Source organism: Danio rerio, chromosome 22 (genome assembly GCF_052040795.2).
Source record: "Danio rerio strain M-AB ecotype USA chromosome 22, GRCz13ab, whole genome shotgun sequence".
In the NCBI taxonomy this organism is placed as follows: Eukaryota; Metazoa; Chordata; class Actinopteri; order Cypriniformes; family Danionidae; genus Danio; species Danio rerio.
The window spans coordinates 22931039-22957512 of record NC_141042.1 but is presented as its reverse complement, the minus strand read 5'-3'; the positions used below and the strand labels follow the sequence as shown (position 1 = coordinate 22957512).

At 32.9% G+C, this 26474-nt stretch overlaps 1 protein-coding gene across 2 annotated transcripts; it reads left to right on the top strand.

The window, feature by feature from the left end:
* The first annotated feature begins 303 nt into the window (after positions 1–303).
* On the top strand, positions 304–26429 carry si:ch211-129c21.1. 2 transcript variants are annotated; one of them, NM_001441491.2, is made up of 15 exons: positions 304–361; positions 8453–8762; positions 11178–11323; positions 11437–11499; positions 11585–11683; positions 13015–13114; positions 13363–13473; positions 14471–14622; positions 15763–15935; positions 18589–18748; positions 20541–20763; positions 20946–21061; positions 22621–22784; positions 23944–23996; positions 24928–26429. In NM_001441491.2, the coding sequence occupies exons 2-15, from the start codon at positions 8657–8659 to the stop codon at positions 25635–25637; spliced, it is 2376 nt and encodes a 791-aa protein (NP_001428420.1). In that variant the 5' UTR covers positions 304–361; positions 8453–8656; the 3' UTR covers positions 25638–26429. The 2 variants fall into 2 exon arrangements, with proteins under 2 accessions (NP_001428420.1, NP_001038473.2); NM_001045008.3 differs by lacking the exon at positions 8453–8762.
* Positions 26430–26474: the final 45 nt, after the last annotated feature.

Genomic DNA, 26474 nt, shown 5'->3' with positions numbered 1-26474 from the left:
TCTTATATATTATTATATATTCATTTAGGCTATTCAGTCATATATTATCACAGCATCAAAGAAAAAAAACAAACGATAAAAACAAAAAGATGTCAAATTAAAGAAAGAAAGAAAGAAAGAAAGAAAGAAAGAAAAAGAAAAGAAAGAAAGTGCACTTTTAATGCCACAACTGATATGTCACAACCCTTGTGTAGCTCACAGGTGATTCGTGATTAGGACGTGACGTCACACGCTGTCATTCAGGTGTGGTTTGGGTTACGCGCACGCACTTTACTCATTTCTACGTAGCGCCAGTTTACGCTGGATGAGACACGCTGACAGAAAACAGTTCTACAAGGACATTTGCTCAAGTGCGTCTCCGGTGAGTTGATTTATATATTTTTGGGCGAGTGATAATATTTGTTTAACCCTATTGAAAGGGCTGAAAGACTTTGTTTGGTGCAAGTAACGGTAATTCAAAAGGTGTATTAGATTGTGTGTTGTGTGTTCAGGGTTTATGGTGAATCCATGAGCATTATGCTTTAGTTTGATATCAGTTTACTTAATAAATATAAATATAAATGTAACCTACTGTTGAGGAAGAAGTTGTAAAAATGAGGATTGATAACCAAATAGACATTTAGTGTACAGTACAGTGTTTCCACCTTATTGTCTCGCGTATAATAGACTAACGTTATATATAACGTTACATCGTTTAGTTTAGGACATATTTGAAGACTTTTGAACGATATAACTTGTTCAAAATAAGCATGAGAAGTGTTTATTTTGTTGTTGTCAAGTGTGAACTCATTATGAAATAAGCCTATCTGTGAGAAAATGACAGCATTTTGTTTTATTGTGATTTTATTTGTTTGTTTTATCCTAAATTACTCTTCTACCATTTTAAGCTAAGTTCCTCCTCAGAATTTCTGTTTACCACAAATATGAAAACATTCTTAAATCAAGTTATGTTTACTGGAGATGCTAGATAAAGAAATTAAGTCTTGTTGTCTTTAAAATGTGTCCAAATAAAGTGAGTTTATTCTTATAAACCAGAACTAATGATTCATGAATAGCCATGGGTCGGTATAGTATGATAACCTCGGATAAAAAAAATCATGTTTTCATGGTATTGTGATAACTGCTCTAAAATATGTTCTTTTTAAATGTCTGGGGAAAAAAAAAATTCCCCTTTGAACACAATATATTTTATTTTGAGAAACATTTAAAGTATTTTGGAGCAGTGAATCGAATGAATCATTGACTTCTGCTGTCTTCATTAGTTTCAAAAGCACAGATTTCTTTACAATTTAAAAATGGCATCTTTGGATATGTTTTCAGCTATTGTCCTAAAAAAACTAAAAAAAATCTCACATATCCTGTAGGAATGGTATAGCAGAAAATTTTTGTCGGTTTTAAAACCTGGACCTGGAAAACGGTTATCGTCCCATGCCTAATCATGAATGTTGTCAGAAATCAGTTTTTGTTTTAACCCTGTAACTGCTTGCTCTACCAAATGGTTGAGCATATTTTGATCATTTTAAATAACGGTTTACACACACAGCATTGTTGGTCTACAAAAAAAAAATCAAACAAACAAAATTCTGTTGCACTACAACACTGGATTTTTTTTTAATATATAAAAACAAACAAGAAAACCTGTTAAATGAGAATCTAAAATATTTTATGGCATACTTTAATAAATAAAGATGATTTAGTGTTCAAAAATGTTTTATTTTTATTTATGTGTTTTAATAAATTAGTCATACACTTCATATTTTCTGATTTTCACAGTATATGTATTAATTCCGGTACTTTTATCATAAACCAACATATCAAACATTTAGTAAAGGCTGATATTTTAGAAATGATGGGATGTGTTGAAAAGAAAATGCATTGAGTGTGTTAGCTAACGACACTAGGTTTTAAGAAATGCAATCCAATTTTATTTTGGTGGGGTGGTTAAAGGGTTAGGAATCTTTAGACATTTGCACTGAAAATTGAACAGAAAAATACTAGTGACAGTTTGATGAGCATAAAGTGCAGTAAAAGATATTTCACCTTCTAGTGTTTGATTTGACTGTTAATCAAACCACAAAAAGTAATAAAGGTCAGCATTAAGTTTAAAACGTTGCACTAAAAAAAGATTCAAAGGTGATTTCTTGGATTTACTAAAATTTGCTTTAAGTTAAATGGTTGTAAACAATTTATTTGGGTTCATTTTAAACAAACAAGTTACGTTGAACATTACTAAATTTATTTTGTTTGTTTAAATTCAGCCCAAATAAGTTGTTTACAACAATTTTGCAGACATCTTTTTTCAGTGTGCTCCCTTCAAATGTACATTTAAGAAGTAAATAAACGTATTGTGTTCCTTTTTGGTTTACTTCCTCTTAAAAGGATAGTTCACCTAAAATTTTATTTTTCCTCATTTTAAAAAAATTTGTTCCACAGGAAGATATTCTGAACAATGTTGGTAAACATGGTTGGCATTGTCGCCTCACAGCAAGAAGGTGGCTAGTTCGAGTCCCGGCTGGGCTAGTTGGCATTTCTGTGTGGAGATATGTTCTCCCAGTGTCTGGGTGGGATTCCTCGGGCTGCTTTGGTTTTCCCTACAATCCAAACACATGCACTATAGGTGAAAGTGTGTGCGCGCATGTGAGAGTGTATGGGTGTTTCCTAGTACTGGGTTGCAGCTGGAAGGGCATCTACTGCGTAAAACACGCTGGATAAGTTAGTGGATCATTCCACTGTGGCGACCCCTGATGAATAAAGGGACTAAGCCGAAGAAAAATTAATAAATGGATGAATGATGTTGCTAAACAAAAAGCTATTGACGTGCATGGTAGCAACAAACAATACTATAGTAGTCAGTGGCTGTTTTTTCCAACATTGTTCAGTTTATCTTCCTTTGTGTTCGACAGGAGAAAGAAACTCAAACAGGTGTGAAGGATGAGTTAATGATTGATGATGGGTAAACCATCCTTTTAAATAGCTTCTTTTTAATTACCTACACACATCATCTGAACCTCACCAGATTAGCATCTCTGTCATATTTAAATTGCTGACACACCAAAACTCACTAATTTTAAGTGTCACACATAATATCTCGAATAATCTTTTCGGGGCCACTGTAAGTGACATATCGCTCATAATAAAACACTGAGATAATCTCAGCAGCTCCTCAAGTCCTGCTGCGACTTGCCTGAACGCTAGTAGGGAATGTTGCTGTTTTCACACCCAACAAGTCTTCAAGTGATGCATCTCATTCTTTTAGGCTATAAATACAATATTTTAGCGCCTTGTGTGCAAAACAATCCTGTTGTAGCAAGCACAATAGCATTTCTTTGTTGTTATTGTTTACCAAAGAGCTTTAACCTTTAGCTTATGAGTGCCACATTCAATATTCACAGTTATTTGTTTTAGCGAGCTGAACGAACAAAAGCCTAACCCTATAAACTGGGTGGGTGTGTTTTTTTGTTCCAACGTAAAGGTGTTGCGCAATGTGAGTGACACATGAGGTGTCACTGGAAAAGCTGCAGGTTAATGAATCACATATTTAGTGTTCGTTTAACCTGAACCGTTCCAAATACTCAGGAAACATTATCTTACAGTTCAAGTTAAAAAGCCTCTATTTATACATGAAGCTGGAACTACCAGTTGTAGATTTGTCTTTCCGAAATGATTGTATGTCACTTTAGAGATATTAACGCTGAGTGGATGGTGATTAGCGTTAATGTTTGTGATGGCAGCAATGTGTCATGGTGAGGGTCATTCGATGGCCTATGACTGATATCATTTCCTGCTTTAGGTTGGCTGTTTTTTTTCTTCCTTTAAATGTTGTTAGTGCCACAGAAAAATCTAATTAAGACAGTTATACAGTGACATCTACAGATAATTGCTTTAAATCAAATTTAAATGTTATCAATTAAATATAATTTGAATAAAATAAAACAGTAAAGGGTAAAGTATTTCATTTGTTTTAAAATATTTTATTTTGTTAGTGTTATTTACATATGTAAAAAATACCTCATTTACTACTTTTTTTTACTATTGCTATAATTTATTTAATTCTATTTATTATAAATTATATCTGTCTATCTATCTGTTTATTGTAAAAGCACTTCAAGACATGTATTTGCAACTTAATTATTATATATTTTACGTTAAAAAATGAATAAAATGTTCTTTGATTTATTTAAAAATGTATAATTTTACAGTTATGTTGGTCAGAAACCAATTTTAATGAACAGTTGGTATTTTATGTATGTGTTATTATAAATAATAAAATAAAATAAGGCACGAAAAGCTTTAATTTGTTAACTCAAACTCTTTGCAAGAAATCTTTAAAGTAATTATTAAAATGGGATTTCAATATTATTTAAATAATAATATTTAATATTTTATTACTAAAATGGTAATAATAATTTTAGACAATCTTTGTTTAATTTAGCTTATGTTTATTTTAAAACATGATAAAATAATATATCATACGTTTAACCAAACTATGTAACTTTTTTTGGGCAATATTGGAAGAAAAAAAAAGATTAAGTAGTGTTCTTTAAAATCTGATATATTCAACATTTTCAGGCTATTATTTCTTGAAAGTTTCAGTGTTCAGTTAAACTGTCAGTGGAGCGTGCGGTCAGGAGCGTCTCGTCAAAATGTAAACATTTCAAACATGTCAAAGGCTGTGAGTTATATCACACGGCCTCACGCAAGCACACAAACCCTGTGTTTTCACCCTCGAGCATCAACAATTTCAGGTATCCTCATTCCTCGCACCCCAATGCATACATGCCTAAACCTGTCTCACTTTTTAAGACCAGACACTACTATAGACCAAAAAAACACTTTTATTTATTATTATTTTTTTTTTTAACCTGTTCATTTTTAGATAATGGGCTTGGTTTTTCTTGGTCTTTTTCATTCTAATGTAAATAAAACATCCATAATAAACTAAACTGTTTTTTTTTTTTTGTCACACTTTATCTGTAGACTGTTTCCATCTTTAAGTGAAGTGGATCTTTTGACTTTTACAGACTTGTCATTCAAATGTACTGGTATTTAGGGCTGCATGATATTGGAAAAATCTGACATTGCAATATTAGGCATGGGACGATGACCGGTTTCAAGGTTTGGAAAAGTCAAGGTATTAAAACCTCAAAAATGTTTTGTTATACCGGTCTGTTCAAGGTATATGTGTTTTTTAATTGGTTGTAAAGAAATCTGATTTGAACCTGATAAATATAGGAGAAGAGAGAGTCAATGATTTTTTTAATTATGCAGCTCGACATGTTTACTGTTCCAAAATATTGTAAATGTTTCCTAAAATGTAATAAATTGTGTTAAATGGGGGAAAAAGTTGTAGTTTTCTACGAAGAAATTTAAAAAAAAAAAATTTTCATCAATAAACACAATACCGTGAATCTGTGATATTTTTTATGCAAGGTTATCATACCGTCAGAAACTTATACTATCACATGCTCTTGCGATATACATTGCAATATGAATTTTATCTCACAAGATGGCTTGAAAAGCTCTACTTGAGGGAAAAAGAATTCACTTATATTGATTGTGGTAATTTTATAAGGATGTGAACCATGTATAAAAAATAACGAACAAATTGCAAGCAAGAATAATTACAATATAGCAAAGTAAACAGTGCAACAGTGCTGTTTCCAGAGAGTCAAACAGTCAGAGAGTATTCAGGAACAAAAATGGAAAAAGAAAATGTCAAATAAAACTGTATAGTCTTCATCCGATGAATAATTCTATCAAATTATTCTTCATTAAAGTTACAAATGTTGCACGTTGTTGTGCCTGAATGCTTTAAGCTCTCTTGAAATGCCTTTAAAACACATACAAATGATAAAGTGTCACTCTGTTATGGTTGTACTTTGCAATGACTTCTCATGTTTTCTCAATTGTTGATCAACTTTAATCCCCACTCAACATTGCATATCCTGCAATGTGACTTTTGCAAACACACACATTGCGATATCGATGCTGAAACGATAAATTATGCAGCCTGCAGTCATGGGATGATAACCGTTTTCAAGGTATACCGTCAAGGATTTAAAACGGTCTAAATTTTCTGCTCTACCATTGCCAAATATGTGTACGATTTTTTTTTCTTAATGTTTTTAGGACAACAGCATCTCCAGCTGAAAAAAATATCCAAAGACTTAATATTAAAATCTGTTTTTAAAACAAATGAAGATAGCAGAAATCAATAATTGATTTGAGGTTTTTAACCTGACATGTTTACTGCTCCAAAACATTTGAAATGTTTCTCAAAAAATATTGGTGTTCAAAAGGGGAAAAAGTTTTTGTTTTTTACCCAGACATTTAAAAAGAAAATATTTCAGAACAGTCATAATAATACCATGAAACCTTGATATTGTTGTCCCAGGTTATCCTACCATCAGAATCTTATATCGGCCCGTACTGGTGTATTCTACAATAATAATGTAAATAAATAAACATCTGTAAATAAATAAATAATTTAAGTAAATCTTTTCAAAGTTAACAAAAAATATATTTATGTAATAATCCTAAATGTGAAGTAGGTGCACTTTGAGTTATTAGAGCAGCTTATTGTAGTATTGGTAACTTGGTAAACAACAGTAAACAAGGCAAGCATTATGGAGACAGTTGATTAGGCATGTGGGTGTAATGTTTGCTGCATCAGAGTTTATAATGGTTAATAATAAAAAAAAGTCTAAAACAACCTGTCCTGAAGCAAGCATAAAAGTTCTTTTGCAAATTCAGGGATTTTTGATTACTCGTTTTTCTCATGCAATCCTTAAAAATGCACATTAAACCCAGTTAATTTGTATCTCTAGATTTCAGTTGCAATACAAGGCTGTTTCCTGAAAAATTAGTTCTATTTTTTCCTACATTGAGTCATAAATCTTGACTTCATCATCACTTACAAACACAGGTTTTGTTCATGTCTGTTATGTTCATACATTATCTGCCTGGTTATATAAATAAATTCTGCAAAAGTAATTGTAACAATGTATTTTATGTCTCAATTATAGAGTTAGTAAAAAAGGATTCACCAAATCACCTTTAAAAAAAAACTTTGACTTTTATTTGTCAAAAAATCAATATATAGATAAAAAATTTTAACCTGAAGTAATTTATTGCTCAATTTTTTTTGTGCAGAAATAGCACATTTAATTAATTATTGCATCCTTTGCATATTTTAACAAAACATTTGAGGAAAATGTTTGTAATTTTAATGTAATCAATCAACTGTCAAAGTGGTGATAATTTAGTATTTATTTTAATTTTTTTTTACATTCTGTTTAACTTTGGTGTCTTGCTTTAAGCCAAAATTCGCATCAATCCAAATCTGAGTGGGAAAAGGAGCAGTGTTTCTTGTTTTCAGCAGATTATTGTTATTTCTGTGATCTGTCAGCAATAGCAGTGAGTCAGTGCTGAGTTCCTGGTGTTCCTGAAGTCCGTTGTAGCCAGGGCTGTTTAGGTAAAGCAGCTTTGAGTCCAGGTGTTTGCTGAGGGATGAGCTGAAGTGGAGGATTTAGTTCTCTGTTGTCGCGCTCTAGTTTATGCCATGCTTCACTGAACGTCATGCAGGAACAGGCCTTCAGGTGAATCTTCATGTTTGGGAAGAAGGATCAAATAAACGCATGTCTTTGAAACTGATCTTAGTCTCAATTAGAGAAAATGCAGCTGTGGAAAAAATAAAGAGACTACTTGAAAATTAGGGGTTTCTCTGGTTCTGGGTTTATGAATTTGAATGAATTTTTTTGTTTGTTTTATTATAAGTTTCTGATGACATTTCATCCAAAAAAATTTTTTAAATTGTGATTTGGAGTTTTTATTTTTTTATCAGAAAAATATAATTTTTCGAAATAACATGTTAAATTTCTAAAGTTGAAAGGTTTTGTTACAGATGCCTGGAAAGTAAAGATGCTCTTGGGTTCATTCAGCTGTGGCAACCTCTGAAATGGAGACTAAGCTGAAGGAAAATGAATGAATGAATGAAATTAATAATAAATAGTTATGAAAACTTATTTTTTTAGAAATAATTACATGTTTGCTATTCAATAAATGTTTCAAGTAATTAGACTTTTATTATTACTAAAAATCTTTAAACAGAAAAAACAAACAAACAAAAAAAATACAGAATCCACACAAATTAAAATAAGAAAAAAAGTATTTTAAATAAATATAATCTAAATAAAAACAATAAAATAAAGAAGCAATAATGAATGAATAAAAGTAGTAATAATAATAATATGTGACAAAAACAGCTTTAATTCAATATTCTAATTTGTTTTATGTAAAGGTGTTATGTTAAAGGTTTATTGTTAACCTTTTTTTTAATTTAAGGCAGATTTTTGTTGAACTTTGTTGAATCAAATTAGGGTTCATTTGAACTTCTTAGAAGTCAGAAATAAAAAAATATGAGTATATAACATTTATTTTTTGTTTTCCACAGATTTTTATTTGCCGTCCTTCAGCCTCCAGCATCATGGATGTCCACCTTTTCCCACCAAAATACTCAAGCAGTAAACATGTAAATTGGATACGGACGCCTACATAACCCAGCCTGCTGCAGAACATGACTTATAAGCTCATTTTCTTTACTGAAGTACACATTTGTTTGTAGTTTCTTTTTTTTGGCTCAGTGAGGAACAGAGCCATGTCTTCTCTGTTGTTTTTCATTGTTCTTCATGGCGTATTGGCATTTGTCTTTGCTGGATCGAGCAGTCTGGATATTATTGCTCGAAAAACCATTCAGTATGAAGGTAAGTGTGTGTGTCGTTCACTTTACATGTTTTACAGTGTTTGATAACCTTGTAAACAAATATCACTGTATTATGATCTCTGCTCTAAAATATTTCTATATATGTTCTTTTTAAATGTCTGGGTAAAATCTACCTTTTCTCCCCATTGAACACAATGTATTTTATTGAAGAAACATTCAGTATATTCTGGAATGGTAAACATGTCAGGCTAAATAATTCAAGTAAATCACTGACTTCTGCTATATTCATTAGTTTTAAAAACACAGATTTTTTTGGTTCTTAGATTCTTTACATCAATGGTCTTAAACACAATTCCTCGAGGGCCGCAGCGCTGCATAGTTTAGCTCCAACCGCCTTCAACTTAAACCTGCTTAATAGTCTCTAGTAGTCGTGAACATCTTGATTAGTTGGATCAGCTGTGTTTGATTAAGCCTCATTCACACTACAAGCGACCGTTCATTTCATTGGAGAGTCAACGACTTCCAGCAACTGTCTACACGAGCGACAGCGACCAGGTGGGCATGGTGAGCGACGCAACAAAGTTGAGAATCCTTTAACGATATGCAAATTGAAAAGTGACTTTCTTGAGCGACAGCCAATAGGAGCACCAGTAGAGCTCATGTGATCCTCTCTCAGCTCACTCAGAGATTGGTTGTATTCGTGCTGTATATACCTAAACAGACCTGCATTTGCAGCAGGTCGCCACCCAGAGCGACAGGCAGCTACAAAGTCGCTGCTAGTCTGAATGAGGCATTAGAGTTTGAGCAAAACTCTGCAGCCCTCCAGGAATCGAGTTTGAGACCTATGCTTTACATGAAAAGGCATCTCCGAAAGTCTTTTCTTTGGATATGAAGTGAGCCACTGCTCTGTTAAGGTCCATATAGCTTGCTGGTAGTTTAGTGTACAAGCAATTTTGTTTTTCATATGTTTACTGAATCGTGAGCTGACCAGTAGCTGCAGAACGTGCAGATAAAGCAGCTAAGAAAGCCCTACAGTTGGAGATTACAGAATGTAAAATTCCAGTATCTGATGTTAAACCTGTTTTAAATCTGTATATTAATGAGAAATGGCAAATGGAATGGGATAAATGTATGAATATCAAATTGCATGAAGTGAATCCATTAGTAAATGAAATAAATAATTATCATTTTGAAAATAGACACGAGCAGGTAGTACATACGAGATGTAGAATTGGACACTCAAGACTTACACAGGCATATCTATTGAAAGGGGAAGAAAATCCTATTTGTGACTAGTGTAAGAGTATTTTGACGATAACATATTTTAATAGAATGTGTATTTTTAAATGATATAAGAGAACTTTTTCATTAGGAAAATATTTTAACTAAAATGTTTGAAAAGATGCCTTCTGGAGCAGTTTTAGAATATTTATCTTTAATCAAACTAAAAGATTGTATATGACTGTTTCAATGTTGTTGCTACTTGTTTTTTTTTTGTTTGTTTTTTTGCATTGTATGTTTGTTAAGAAACTTTTATTCATTCATTTTCTTGTCGGCTTAGTCCCTTTATTAATCCGGGGTCGCCACAGTGAAATGAACCTCCAACTTATCCAGCAAGTTTTTAGGCAGCGGATGCCCTTCCAGCCATCTCTGGGAAACACACACACACACACAGACACACACACACACACACATACACTACGAACAATTTAGCCTACCCAATTCACCTGTACCGCATGTCTTTGGACTGTGGGGGAAACCAGAGTACCCGGAGGAAACTCACGCGAACGCAGGGAAAACATGCAAACTCTACATAAACAGCCAACTGAGCCGAGGATCGACCCAGCGACCTTTTTGCTTTGAGGCGAACGTGCTACCCACTGCACCACTGCGCTGCCCTGTTAAGAAACTTATATGATTATATATTGTATATTTAGTATATGTTTTTGCCATGAATATAGCAAATGCTGCTGACATGGCATTAACGGAAAACCTTAAAAACAGGTTATACCTGAAAATCATGACAACAGAACTGATACAAACCGAGCCGATAGAAAGAAGTTTCCATTAAAATTTTTCTTCTGATGGAAATCAGCAGTTAACATCAACTGTGTTCTCTTCAAACATCCGTTTTACTCTATTCTCTCTTGAAAATCAACATTTTGCATTATTGCGTTTCATTATACACAAGTGTTCAAATCATTTTCAGCCATAATTGTTCATTGATGAACAGGAAATTAATTGTCATTCATTATATAGTACACACAAACAAAGATTTTTCTTGCTTGTTCAAACTCCTTATTTAAAAGGAGCTGAATCAATACAGTTCTTGAAGCTTTGTTGTTGTTTTTGCTTAATCTACATTAACTTAATTGGTTTGAGTTGGGAAACATGAAGGAATTGTGTGGAACCCAGAATTTTACAGTATAATTACTCTGTTTATGTTTGTCCCCAGATAACCATGCGATCACATTCAAAGAGCAAGGCATCTGGAATTACTCCACCATGCTGATCAGGGAGGATCTGGGTTTGCTGGTTTTGGGGGCGAGAGAAGCCGTTTTCGCTCTTGACATCAATGACATCTCCGTCTCCAGGTCCAAGGTGGTGCTTTGACTTCCTTTTCTTTATCTCTCAACAATACCAAGCAACAATGAATACATTCTAGAAAGAGCAAAGTCTAACACAGTCTGTATTGGTTTCTCTCCACCCTTCAGGTGCTTTGGAAAGTCACTGAGGAGAAACAAAAGGAGTGCACCTCTAAAGGCAAACATCCTGACGTGAGTAAAAGTTTATGAATACTGTCACACCAGTGTTTTCTGTAAAATGACATCTGATCAATTGTTTGTTTTTTGTTTTTTTCAGATCGACTGTCATAACTATATACGGATGCTGCATCAGATGAACGACAGTGTGATGTACATTTGTGGAACAAACGCCTTTAGCCCCACCTGTGATTATATAGTAAGTGATGATGTGGTATATATCTTATAAGAGGTTAAATGATCTGTCTGTCTGAATAAGCAGACTTTTATTTTGTATACGATTAATCCCGCACATTTATTTTTTATTCTGTAAACTACTAATGACATTTGTTCTAAATTCAAAATAGATATAAGCACATTTAGAGTGTTTTTTTGTGTTTGTAGCATAAAATTGCTAAAAAGGTGCAGAGCATTGGGGAAGTTACTTGTGAAAGTAATGCATTACAGTATTGAGTTACTCCTCATAAAAGTATCTAGTTGTGTTACTTGTTATAATAAGTAATGCATTAAGTTACTTTTGCGTAATTTTTTTATTACCTGGCTGAGGTTTGATCTCTTTCAAAACTTTTTTTTTTTTTTTTTTAAATAGAGGAGCTCTGCAATTAACAACGCACTGTATAACCTACACCTACATTTACCTTAAAAAACACATTACAAAATATTCTCGGATATTGTTATCTGAGATTATAGAAAGTTTAACGCAATGTGTTTGTTACATTTGTACTATTTGTCTTAAGCAAAATCACCGTCCACTGAGATAAACCCCCTTTCCTTTCATGTGTTCAAAATAGTGAACACATTCTCTCATTGACTGTGTGATTCATTGTGATTTAATTTTAATTCAGCAATTTCTTTCTTAAAAGCTAATGAATAAACAAAAAATACCTTGCATTACATTTGCAAAAAAGCAATGCGTTACTTTACTCTTTACTCAGAAAGTAATATTATTACGCAAGTATTCGCATTACTTGTTATGCAAGACCCTCAACACTGAGGGTGCCATGTTTTCAGACATCTCTATGTTCATTTTTAAAGAACAGAATACTAATGGTTTAACTTCTGAAATTATGAAACAATATTAGCTGAATAACTCATATATTTTTAATCCAAACAAATAAAAACATCTATTATTCTAGATTAGTTTGCTTTAAAAACATTTAACATTTTAGAAATCTTTTATTTTGTAACAAATGTCATCACACTTGTATAGATGAAAACAAATTCCTAATAAATTAAGTGAATTTTAATTATTACTCTTAATTATTGTTCTCTTAAGATATGCAATGTGTTTTCCTTTATTCATTATGTTTTATGAAAACATATCAAATAATATTTTAAGATAAAAATAGATTGCTTTCATTTGTTCTGAAAGATAATTGAGAGTAAGGAGACAACATTAATTTGGCTTTTGTACGTTTGAACTTGCTGTCTGTGTTTTGTAATCCATCACTTTTTTCCTGTTGAGAGGAATGAGATCATGTGATCCATCAAGTGATAATATCGTACTGTTTTGCTTTGTTTTCTGATCAGACGTATGATAATGGGCAGCTGCAGCTGGAGGGAAAACAGGAGGACGGGAGGGGGAAATGCCCTTTTGATCCCTTCCAGAGGTCCTCTTCCGTCATGGTTGGTACGTATGTTAAACATCCAGCTTTTTTAATGTATATATTAAATAATACGCAATATTTAGTTATTCCCTCATAAATTGGAATGTTTCCTGTTTATTTATCTTTTCATATCACACATAGCCATCATGATATACAGAAGATGCTCGCTAAAATAGTTTATTTACCAGAAAATGTCATTGTCATTTAGAACATCAATCACTTGATAGCTTTTTTGTTTGTTTAATAGTTGATCTATGGTTTCGTGTTTCAGATCAAGACCTGTATTCTGCCACCTCCTTAAACTTTCTGGGTTCTGAGCCGGTCATACTTCGTACGTCTCCCATTACATTGCGGACATTGTTAAAGAGCTCTTGGCTCAATGGTACGTCAGATCTTTTGAGATGTTAGCTGATCTAGAAAACTATTGACAGTGTGTTCCTTTAACTGCATTATACAGTGGGGGAAATAAATACTTCTAAAGGAGCTGTTGATGGACTTGAACCAGATTTTGATTAAAAACCTAAACAATACAATCATAAAAAATAAAACAAAATAAAAAAATCTGACAAATGATTTGTGTGTAATAACAATAAAATTACACAAGGAGAAAGTATTAAACTTCTGAAATGTATTTAATAATTGGATCATTTTGGTCATAGCAGCTTAAAGACGCCTCTCATATGGAGAATGAAGTCACATGAATTGCTCAGGTGTCAGTTTTTTACTTCAGCAGAGTGTAAAAATCTTTATGGTTCTGTGGGTCTCATCTATTAAATCTGATCTCTAATTTATATTTTCTATTGGATTCAAGTCAGAGGACTGGCCGGGCCATTCTACAGCTTGATTTTTCTTTCTCTGAAAGCATTTTAGAGTTCCCTTAGCCGTGTTTTGGATCATTGTCTTGCTGGAATGTCCACCTTGGTTTCATCTTCATCATCCTGCTAATGTAAATGTTGGACTGAAGCAGCTAATAATGATTTGCAGGGAGGAAAAGCAGAGGGTTGCTGAAGAACTTCTGAGAGATTTCAGCTGCTGTCTGGTCTTTCACTGCCTTTCTACACCTCCCTTTCTTCATGTGTTCAATAGTTTTTCCCTGCGTCATTTTATTTCATTACACATAACTAGGTTTGTTTTCTTTGCATATTCGGATTTCATTGATTGTTATTAACATCTGGTAAAAATTCAAGTAATTCAGTCAAGAAATTTCAGTCAACAGCACCTTTTAGAAATATGCTTTCTGAGAAAAATGGTGACGTGTTTGATCCTTATTTCTCCCACTGTATATTTTACAGCATATATCAGATAAGGAAAAGCAACTTGTATGAAATGCAGTTTCATGAAGAAATGTCATAACCCTAGTATTTCTGTACCCACTCAAGAGCCAAACTTCATCTACATGGATGCGGTCCCGGAAAGTGAGGACAGTCCTGAAGGTGACGATGACAAGATTTACATGTTCTTCAGTGAAAACGCCATCGAGTACGACTTTTACAACAAGCTCGTTGTGTCACGTGTGGCCAGAGTCTGCAAGGTAACACGACTTGCCACCTGCTAGCCAGGTTTTGTCAGAATCTGCACCTTCTGTAAAAATAAAAGTGAAAATAATTGTCATTTGTTTTTTTTTTCATGCAATTTATTATAACTGTTTTAGAATGATTTAAGTTCATATTGCTTTTCAAGGTTTATATGAGTTGTGTTGGAATATCATGCTAATTCCATGCGTGTTCAAGAGAAAAGGTCAGGAGAGGTTTTTCTTCAATGCCAAAAATCGTAACAATTTATTAGATACAAATGAATAATTCGAAGACAGAGCTCTGAGTTACATTACCCCAATGCAATACTAGAATTACATTCAAGAGGTTCGCAACTAACATACATTTCCTGACTTCAGCATATATACACCACCGATCTTAACAGGTGGAGTTTTGGTGTAACGTCACTTGTCAGTCATTGTTCAGTCCTCCATTGGCCGCCCCTTCGGCATACTTCCTCTTTTTCTATGAATTCTCTGCCCAACAACAAAGTATACATCTTTCTGTGTTCTGTGTTCAGTTTTAACACCTCTCTTCAGACAGGAAGTTTCTGCAGAGCTGAATTTAATTTTGGACCCGCATCTACTTCTGCAAAAATGCTAATTAGTATGCACAGCACTCACCCACAACATTAGAAATTCAGTTAATATATGACCCTTACATGACCAATACAAATAATTGTTTGATTAAAAGAAAAGAGACAAAAAATAATAAAAAATGGTTCCTAATATTCAATAGTTGTAATTTGCATCTTCAGATTGTTATTTGCTATTTTGAAACCAAATCAAATGTTTAGAAGCTATTGTGAATTTTCTTATGGATTTCTTATGTGAAATAAAACATCTTATTAATTACTTAAGATTAATTGATAATAAGAGATGTGATTCCTTTTAAAAAATAAATAATTGTATTTTTTATTTTTATTATTATTATTTATTTTTATTCATTTATTAATTTTTTCTTTCTCTCTTTTTTCCTGTTTATTCAATGTATTGTATTTGTTTACTGTGTATTTTATATTGTTATACAGCTTGGCATAATAATAATAACAACAACAATAATAATAATAATAATAATAATAATAATAAACTATTTTGTCAGAATCATGTTAAAGCGTCTCAATTTTTCCTCTTCTGCAGGGTGATATGGGAGGTCTGCGGACCCTCCAGAGGAAATGGACCTCATTCTTGAAGGCTCGTCTGGACTGCTCAGTCCCTGAACCCAGCCTGCCCTACGTCATACAGGACGTCTTCCATGTCCGCCACCAGAAATGGAGGAAAAGTGTCTTTTATGCTATATTCACCTCTCAGTCGTAAGTTTGGACTTTTTTTCATACTTTATTTACTGTTCTATAAATAAACATGCTAATTTGTTGAGTTATTTTGTAATTACTGAATAGCAATCACCACACTAGCTGTGTTTCTGTACAAACGTGCAAATGTAATAAAATTCAGTGCGTTTAAGACTAAAAAATGATCACTGCTCTGGAAGCTAATGCTAGTATTAATAATTGAGAGATGCAAGAGGAGAAAAATAAAATAAAAAACACTCTTATCTTTTATACAGATGCCTTGGAAATTTCAGAATGATTAAAACATTATGTTAGAAGGTGCATGCAATATGATTTTCCCACTTTTTTGTTATGCATCAAGAAATTGATTTAATAAATGTGTAGTCTGTAGATTATGCATTACTTTTTATTTTATCAAAATTATTTTATTTTTAAATATAAGGCTCAGTTAAGTTTTATGACATTTTAAGATTTTATGCATCTTATTAGTGTTCATCCAGCAATTTTTGTCGTTGTTGTTTTATTGTTTGTTAAGTTTTGTTACATTTTTAAGTTTTTATATATGCCAAATTTTTTTTTTTTTTTTGACCGCTCCACTTGATGGAAGTTAAATTCATGATCAGGTGAATTTCTGTTACATTTTTACAAAAAAAATGGTAGTTGTGACTGTTAAATGTAACTTAAATTTGAGTTCCAATTAATTCTTTTGGTTCAGTGTAATATTAGTTATAAAAAAATACATTTAAAATAAAATAAACCTTAACTGAAATTTAAAAATATATATTTTATTTTAACTATTTGCCAACACATTGTTTATTTTCATTTATATATAGCAGTTTTCTACGGAACCCCGGAAGGGATGTAGTGGAGGAGAAAAAAATTGACTGGGTGAAAAAAAAAAAATGGGTAAAAGAAAAAAATGGGTGGGAGGAAAATATATATTTCTAAGTTTTTGCGTTCTCTCGCAAAGTTTTGCGTTCCCTCGCAAAGATGTTTTGCGTTATCTCGCAAAGATGTTTTGCGTTCCCTCGCAAAGATGTTTTGCGTTATCTCGCAAAGATGTTTTGCGTTATCTCGCAAAGATGTTTTGCGTTATCTCGCAAAGATGTTTTGCGTTATCTCGCAAAGATGTTTTGCGTTATCTCGCAAAGATGTTTTGCGTTCTCTCGCAAAGTTTTGCGTTCCCTCGCAAAGATGTTTTGCGTTCTCTCGCAAAGTTTTGCGTTCCCTCGCAAAGATGTTTTGCGTTCTCTCGCAAAGTTTTGCGTTCCCTCGCAAAGATGTTTTGCGTTCCCTCGCAAAGTTGTTTTGCGTTCCCTCGCAAAGATGTTTTGCGTTCTCTCGCAAAACTGTTTCTCCACAAACACTTCCTGTTCACTTCACTCACGTAAACCCTCCCGTTTTTGCTGAAATTCTCCCATATTTACCATTCTATCCCACTTTCTTTACATTACTGTGCGCTGATTGTCGCCTTTCACTTTGCAACCTCTGAACCAGTAAATGCATGTTTAAGCGCTGACTGACAGACGCGCTTCGTACAATAAACTGATCCCAGATCAGCGTCTGTACGCGCCATTTAAAGGGACACTTCTGTTATCAAACAAGTGCACAGCAAATGAATCTCATGTTTTGTTTAGTTTGATAACAGAGGTGTCTCTGTAAGAATGCACAGATCTATAATGAAAGCAGTCCATTACTTTAGAAACTGTTTGTGCTCATTTAAGAGAAAATAAGCTGTTTAAAATAAAACATGCAAGACGGAGATGTTTCATATTATTCAGTGTATTTGTCTGTTTAAACATACACCCACTCCTCTGTAAATGGCGTGTACAGACGCTGATCTGGGATCAGTTTATTGTACGAAGCGCGTCTGTCAGTCAGCGCTTATACATGCATTCACTGGTTCATAGGTAGCATACGCACAGTAATGTAAAGAAAGTGGGATAGAATGGTAAAATACGGGAGAATTTCGGCAAAAACGGGAGGGTTTACGTGAGTGCAGTGAACAGGAAGTGTTTGTGGAGAAACAGTTTTGCGAGAGAACGCAAAACATCTTTGCGAGGGAACGCAAAACATCTTTGCGAGGGAACGCAAAACTTTGCGAGAGAACGCAAAAAACTTAGAAATATATATTTTCCTCCCACCCATTTTTTTTCTTTCACCCATTATTTTTTTTTCACCCACCCATTTTTTTTCTCCCCCACTACGTCCCTTCCGGGGTTCCGTAGTTTTCTTTTAATTCACTGCAAAAGCTAAAACAAAAGATTTATCAAAAACTCATGATAGGTACGCATGATAAAACGACAAATATATTATTAGTAAATCTTCAAAATTACAACAAGAATAAAAAGGAATTTACTCGGATATTTCAATAATAAATAAAGTTAGCTTAAATAAGGTTTGTTAGTGTTAAAGATTATGTAAAAAAAAAAACGGAATAAGGTCAAATGAAATCACAATAAAATATATATAATTGACTTCAGTTTGCTATGCATCAATAAAAGTCACTGAAATAACTGCACTTAATGATCATAAGCTAAAGGTTATGAGTTGCATGTCATTAAGATATGCTGAAAGGAAGGACTGATAATGAAAGGATCGTCTGGCTCTTACCTCCAGATTAGTCAATGCCATTTATAGGCCATAAATGATAATGATATTTGTGTGTTTGCAGAAGCTCAACGGATCAGTCGTCAGCTGTATGTGCATATAATGTGACTGATATCAGCAACGTGTTCTCACGTGGCAAATTTAAGACAGAGGTGGCGGTGGAAATGTCTGATGTTAAGTGGGTGACATACAGCGGAGACCTTCCTGTTCCTCGGCCAGGAGATGTGAGTGGACATTTAAGAAATTCACAAATTTGTTCACTTTTTAATGGTTTGAGGACACGCCTGCTCTCTAGGGCTGCATTTGTTTGATCACATTTTTGTAAGTAAATAATAATAAAAAATAACTGTATGTTTGTATAATATATTACAAAAAAATAAGGCAGTTAAAAAAATTCCAGATTTTTTTAATCATTCATTAACAATTTTATTATTATTATTATTATTATTATTATCATTATTATTGTTATTATTATTATTATTACTATTATCATTACAGTTCAGTGTTGCATGATCATACAGAAAGCATTTGATTATTTGAGCTTAAGATACTTAAAATTGTATTATTATTTTTATATATTATTATAAAATGTATTTTTCTTCATTTTTAAAGGACACATTGAATTACAAAGGCCTCTAGGGCAGAAAAAGACAGTAAAAACTGTTATTATATCATTTTTTTCCATGAAATAATGTTATTTTGAAAGTAAAACATATCAGTTTCCGCAAAACTAATAACTACACAAAAACAGCAAACCAGCATATTATATTGATTTCTGAAGGACTGTGTGTCATAAAAGGCTGGAATAATGATGCTAAAAATGTCAGATCATTGGAATAAACAACATTTCAAACTACATTCAGTAAAAAAATATTTTAAATTGTAATAATATTTTACAGTTTTGACTGTAAATTTGATCAAATACATGCAGCCATACTAACCAGAACAGCCTTCTTTTGCAAACAAATATGATAATAATGATGGCACACTTTTGTCTCCCTTATTTGTTGTTGTTGTTGTTCAAAAGAATTCATCTTTCAACTTTGAAAATCAAGAACTCAATTAATTTTAATTCAATTTTAAAAAGCCAGTTTATTTGAATTTTGATTAGTTTTTTTTTTTTCATTTGACAAGTTTATTTGTGTAACACTTTTCATAATAAATCAAAAGTTTCAAAGCAGCTTTACAAAAGGTGCACATTATTACATTGCAATTAAATTCAGAAAAGTTCAGGTTATTAGTTACCAAAACTTTATAGTTACTAATAAGTTTACCTAATTCATTAGTAACTTAGGCCCATGTGAAAAATCCTCAGATTTTTAGCTTATTGAGTCTGTTTATTTACTTGTATAAATGTGTGTAAATTCATATTTATTCTTTTTTTAAATTAATTTCAGTAATAATATTGCCTGACATGAAATTGTTCATTTGATTAATTTACAATACAGTTTCTAAAGTCATATTCTCTGTTTTTAGTAGATGTATTATGTGAGACTTGCTTTGTCTACCAAATAAGTGAATCTAATTGGATTTGCATTGTAAACATTAAGTTAAAATGCTATTGTTTTGTTATTTCATATATTCTTTTAGTTACGATGCAGAAAATGGCAAAAAATGGCAGCAGATTCTGTCTGACCCTACTCATAACTTTAACTTTTTCATTAGTAACTTTTTACTAATAGCTTTTAACAGGTAAAGTTGTTATTATATGTAAATCTAGTTAACCTGCAGTTATATATTATATAGGTGATGTGAAAAGAACTGACACAGACAACACAAAATGAATACCTATGGCTTCTGATGATAAAATAAAATCTGCAAAGTTTCTGTTTTATTAATTGTTGCTGTGTGACTTTTGGCTTGTTACTGAGATGTTTTACTTGTTAGTGCATTTTTTCTCATAGCACTTTGAGTTTAAAAAGAGCACATCATAAATAAAATGTATTATTATTATTATAAAATCAGTGTATAAAAACTTTATATAATATGTCATCTCACAAATGTTCATCTTCCCAGTGTATCAACAACGCAGCGAGGACTTCAGGAATAAAAAGTTCGATGAATATCCCTGATAAAACCCTCCAGTTCATCCGAGATCGTCCTCTAATGGATGATGCCGTTCATCCAATTACAGGAAAACCATTGCTGCTCAAAAGAGGGCCCCTGTTGACGCGTCTCGTTGTAGATATGGTAACGGCAGCAGACGGACAGTCCTATCCCATGATGTTTGTGGGCACAGGTGAGTTCCCATGTGCCTCTAGGGCAGAGTCAGTTAAAGGGTGTGTGTAAACAGTCAGAGTCGCAAGAATGTTAATTGCACCTTCTGTTTCAATTGCAGCCTACTGCAGTGTTGTTTTTATGTTGAGTAGTGTTGAAAAGCTGGATCTGGTTTTTGTAATTCAGGTTATTTTTTTCCATCAGCAAACGGTTATGTGCAGAAAGCAGTGAATTATGATGGAGAAATGCACATCATTGAAGAGGTCAAACTGTTTGAGAGTGAAGAGGCTATTGACGTCCTCCGACTTCATCAGAATCAGGTACGCACAACTGAGGTTAGCTGTAGGTTTGCTGATTTGATTCTATTCAGATGCACAATCATTTGGGTATATTCAATTATTCATTTTATACTTAATTATATATTCATGTTCATTTTGTATGTTCAATGGTTAAAATGGTGTTTAAAAAATTTAAAACTGCTTTTATTCTTGCCGAAATAAAGCAAATAAGACTTTCTTCAGAATAAATATTATCAGACACACTGTGAAAATTTCCTTGCTCTGTTAAACATCATTTAGGAAATATTTAAACAAGAAAATGATTCAATTAATATCAGATCCCCACATATTTGCATTCAGAATCACATTTAATTATGAATAATTAGAGTATAGTTCATTTTGTTTGTGTGTGTGTGTGTGTGTGTGTGTGTGTGTGTGTGTGTGTGTGTGTGTGTGAGTGAGATAATAATTGTTGTTATTATTAGATTTATTAATTATTTATAAATTTTTATAATTAATTGTCATTTTTATTATTTATTTGACTTATTACATTTATTATTATTATTTGAAAAATTTCTAAATTATTTTATTTAATGTTTAATTTAATAATTATGTTTTATGTTTATAAATTATTTATTTAATAATTTAATTGCATTTTTATTATTTTGCAAAATAATTTTTGTTAATATTCATTGTATTTTTTATTATTATTTATTTGATTTCTTAAATATTTTATTATTATTATTATTATTATTAAAATGTTTTATTATAATTCAAATTTGTATTTAATTGTAATTATTATTTATTTGATTCATTTATTAATTATTTATTTTATTATTATTTTAATTTAATTACATTATTATTTTTCAAAAGTGTTTTATTTAATATTTAATTCTAATTTTTATTATTAATTTAATTTACTAACTGTTTATTTTATTTTTTATTTTTTTATTTATCTAAATAATTTTATTTAATGTTTAATTGTAATTTTTATTCATTAATTTTTTTATGCATTTATTTGTTATTTTATAATTGTTTTTTATTGGATTATATTCAGATTCACGTTCCATTCTGCCTAATTTAGGTATAATTCACTTATTATGTTACATTACATAATGCTTTATTATATTTATCAGTGCTGATTCAATAATATCCTGATTTATTTTGGTTTAACACGCTTCTAGTGTGAACAATGTGATCTGATGCAGATTCGTTTGGGTGTAATTCTGTTATAATGTCCATTCACCATTTGACAAATATTGTTTGGGTAATGCTGTATTTTACATAAAGAGCACAAATGAAAATTACTAATTCAAAATGTTAAACTAGTTAATAAAACAATTGTCCTGTATGAATCAATATTTTCAGGAAAGTGTCTCAAATCATAGGGTCACATTGACAGAGTTTCTTGGGTTATTAATTACATTCCTATTCATTTGATTAAAAGTGTATAAAAATTACAAACTATTTAAGTAGTTTCCACAAAATGACATTAATTTTGTAATTGACTGTAATTGTGAGGGATTATAAAGAGTAAGAATGTTTCTTTAAAGAAGTTCGTCATGGGGAGAAAAAAAAAAAACTTGTCTTGTTTGGTCTAGTTGTATGCAGGCTCTGCATCCGGGGTCGTCCAGATGCCTGTCAGCAACTGCAGTCGCTATTCTTCCTGTCTGGACTGTGTGCTGGCCAGAGACCCATACTGTGCCTGGGACGTCCCAGCTCAACGCTGTTCTAGATTTCCCGCCTCAACTGAGCATGCAAAAAGGTAAGACACTCATTCTATATCAGGAGGGAAGAAACAAATCCTAGAATCCTACAGAAAGAATAATTTCTATTATTCTAGGTCATTGCAGACCTGTATGGTTTTCTTTAAAAAGAGATATTTAGCAGAATGTTCATGTTGTTCTTTTCCACAAAGAATGACCATATCAATATTCTGAGATATTCACATTTCATAATGATGAAATTTCTGTAGATTGTAGATTTATTAGTCTCTATGAATTGACACAAATACAAATGTGTGGTGCTTTGCTCAACATTAATTACATTCAGTCACATTTCAGATGATTGACATACAGTAGAGTGTAATTTATAAACGCTTGATTCTTATTTGTATTTTTTCTCAAAAATAATGTAGTCATTTGAAAGTCTTATGTAATGTTTTTTCATTGTGATCTTTCAAATTTATTCATGTTTTTCATAATAGTGTGCTTTAGAAAATATGCCACATAGTTCTCTAATAGTGAGGATTAAACCGTGAACTTGCATTCTTGAAATGTAGGAAACTGTAGACCACAGGTGTCAAAGCCAGTTCCTGGAGGGCTGCTGCTCTGGACTGTTTAGTTTCAACTCTACTTAAACACACCTGATCAAACTAATTGAGTCCTTTAGGCTTGTTTGAAACCTACAGGTAAAGCTGCGGTCGCACTGCACTTTTCTCCACATAGACTTTCATTCATACCCATACAACTGAATCAGACCAGAAATGCTAGCTTATGGGAGAAGTTTCGCAGTTCGCTGCTTTGGAAAGTTTACACTTGGTGAACTCTGACCTGCGCAACCATTTCATGTGATTGCGTGAGACCAATTGAAAATCAAAACATGTCCTCTCTGGTCATGGAGCAATCGCTCACTTTTTTTAAATGTCTAATCATCTTGTTTAATCCTGCCCCGCCATACTACAGAATTTCGTATGCTCAAACTCGAGTGTGACAGCAGCTCAAGTGTGTTGAAGCAGGGTTAAAACAAAACTGTGCAAAGCTGCGGCCCTCCAGGAACTGTTTTTGACACCTGTGCTGTAGACCATTCTCTTGTTGTTTTGATTATATATTGCCAAAAACTTTTTTTGCATATCTTAAATCTTCTAGACTGTATATAAACAAAATTGACACTCGCTATCTAACATCAGGCATTTTGCATTTTAGTAACCTGATACAAAGTCTTAAAGATGGAGATGCCACTCAGTGCCCAATAACAGGTATGTATCTTTTTATTACTATTATTATTATTAAATAAAGTAAACCTCAAATCCCGATCTTTATCATCAGGGTGTCCGCAGGGTCTTACAATGTCTTACATTTCAAATCTAAAATTTTAGGCCTCAAAGTATTAAATTCACTGAAAAAATGTCTCGCCGTTCTTAAATTATTTCAATTTATTTCTCTTCTGTCAATGTAAATTTATTTATATTTTAAAGCTTTTAATTTTAATCAGTGTTAAAAAAATGTGATGGAAGTTTTTTTTATTATTGAGGATCATATTGACAATTTTGAAGCATGTAAACAATAACAATGGTCCCAACGTATTTCCTGTTCTAGTTTTTTAATTTGTATAGCTTCCAAGAGTCCAGAAAGAGCCACATATTGATTAATAACATTATGATAGCTGTTTCAACATTAAGTTAGTTATGAAATAGTTTGATAACTAGCAGGAAATGTTCATGGGCCAATGACATGACCACATTGAAATGATCTATATTGATTATTGACAAGAATGTATTGATATTATAAAACTGATAAAGGTTTTGCTGAAGTAAAGATCAAATACATTATATTCATTTACAGCCATGTGTAATCTACTGGTTGTTTAAGAGTTAAGGAGCTGTAGAGAAATTCTTATCTAAAACATTGTAACATTGTCTTTAAAAACGCCTGTGAGCCCATCCTTGGGATCCTTTTGCTCGAAGAGGCTGTCTTTGTGTAAACTGATCATTCTCCGGTGAATTTTAAAGCAATTGAAAGACGAACTTTGTCTGACTCAACTCAACTCAACTGGCTCAACTCGGTTATTTGAAAAAATCCTCAGTGTTTAACCCTGTTTAAGCTTGAAATTTCATTCATAATGGACTTAAAAAGGACTTATTGAAATCTGCAAAACCTGTTTATTAACCATGTTTCCTTCGTCCCCAGCTCCCATTGAACCAAAGGTCCGTACGCTGGTACTGGGAAACAACATCAGGCTGCTGTGCCGACCAGACTCCAACCTGGCCCAAGTGAACTGGAATTTAGCTGGAAAGCCACTGCCTTACTCAAACAGGAAGTATACAATTTATAATGATGCAATCCTTATCTCTAACGCCTCCTCCGCTGACGCTGGACGTTACACATGCGTGTCAGTGGAGCAGGCGAAAGGGAAACACTACACCAAAACACTGGCCATTTATGACTTGCGTGAAGAAGTAGCAGTCGTTGTGACAGATAAGATTAAGACCACGTTGGGAATACCTAATGAAATCTACACAACGTCATCAGGTTTGATTAAACCTGAAGAACCGCCGTCAGTTTCTAAAAATCAGGCCAGTGAGAGTAAATGGATAGCGATGCAAGTGGCGCTGGCGATGCTGTCCATTATGATGGCGTGCCTGCTGATCTGGAACTTGTACATGGGCCACATCTCTCCATTCATGTGTTGTGGGAGGCAACCAATCAAAAGCCATGGGAATCTTCCAAGAATGGAATATAAGTCTGCGGGAAATGATGTCATGGACAGTAAACCTCAAATGGTCAGCTTGTGTGTCACAACGAACAGTAATCTAGAAGTGACTGGCTTCCACAGGAATGGGGATCCCTCAACGGGCATTCATTTGTTTAAGTATATCACTGATGAGTCTGAGATTTGATGTTCTTTTACTAAATCATTTTGTATAATTTTTATATTTATTTATTTTTTTATTGATACTAATAAAAAGTAAAAATGTATAATTTTTGGCCAAATTTAAAGGTGCTTTATGTAGGTTTTTGACTTTTTTAAAGCATAAAAATACCATAATATAATAGTTTGCAGATATTTTGGAAATTTGCTAAGTAAACATTCTTGTTTATCTGAAAAATAATGCTGAAGTCTGAAGAGAATGCTGAAGATATTCTACTTTGAAAATGTGCTTTGCGTGCCGGAGTGGCTGTCTTTGTTTCGGTCCCTTTAACCAGCCCAATGCTTGTTTAGTCAATTATATTTCAGCACCCCGGGTTGCCTTAATGGAAAACAGTGCATTTCATTCATTCAGTCATGAAGGCTCTCAAAGCATGCGTCCGCGACTGAAATGCAACCTCCAGTGGACAGTAGTGGGCTCTGAAATGAGATGCAGATTCAGAGTTCCACATGAGGTGGTTTATTAACTAGCAAATAATACAAATATTAAGAGCGTAAGCATTAGGTGAGCAGGTTACATTGTAACCCTGTGTCCTAACAAGACGCTACGTGAGGAGATTTGCAGTGATAAGATATTTGGCTGTTTGTACCAGATGAAACATGACAGAAATTTAATACAGCCATTCAGAAGCACAGAATAGTTCACTCGCTGCACTCCAACTAAATGGTAAGGTTTATAATCTAATTAATACATATTAAACCTCTTTAACGTTAATAAATGTACATGCTGAATCACTGATATGTGTTGGCTTGCACTGAGTCACAGTTCTAAAGTTCAAGTGTAATACCTAGTTCAACCACTGGGTGT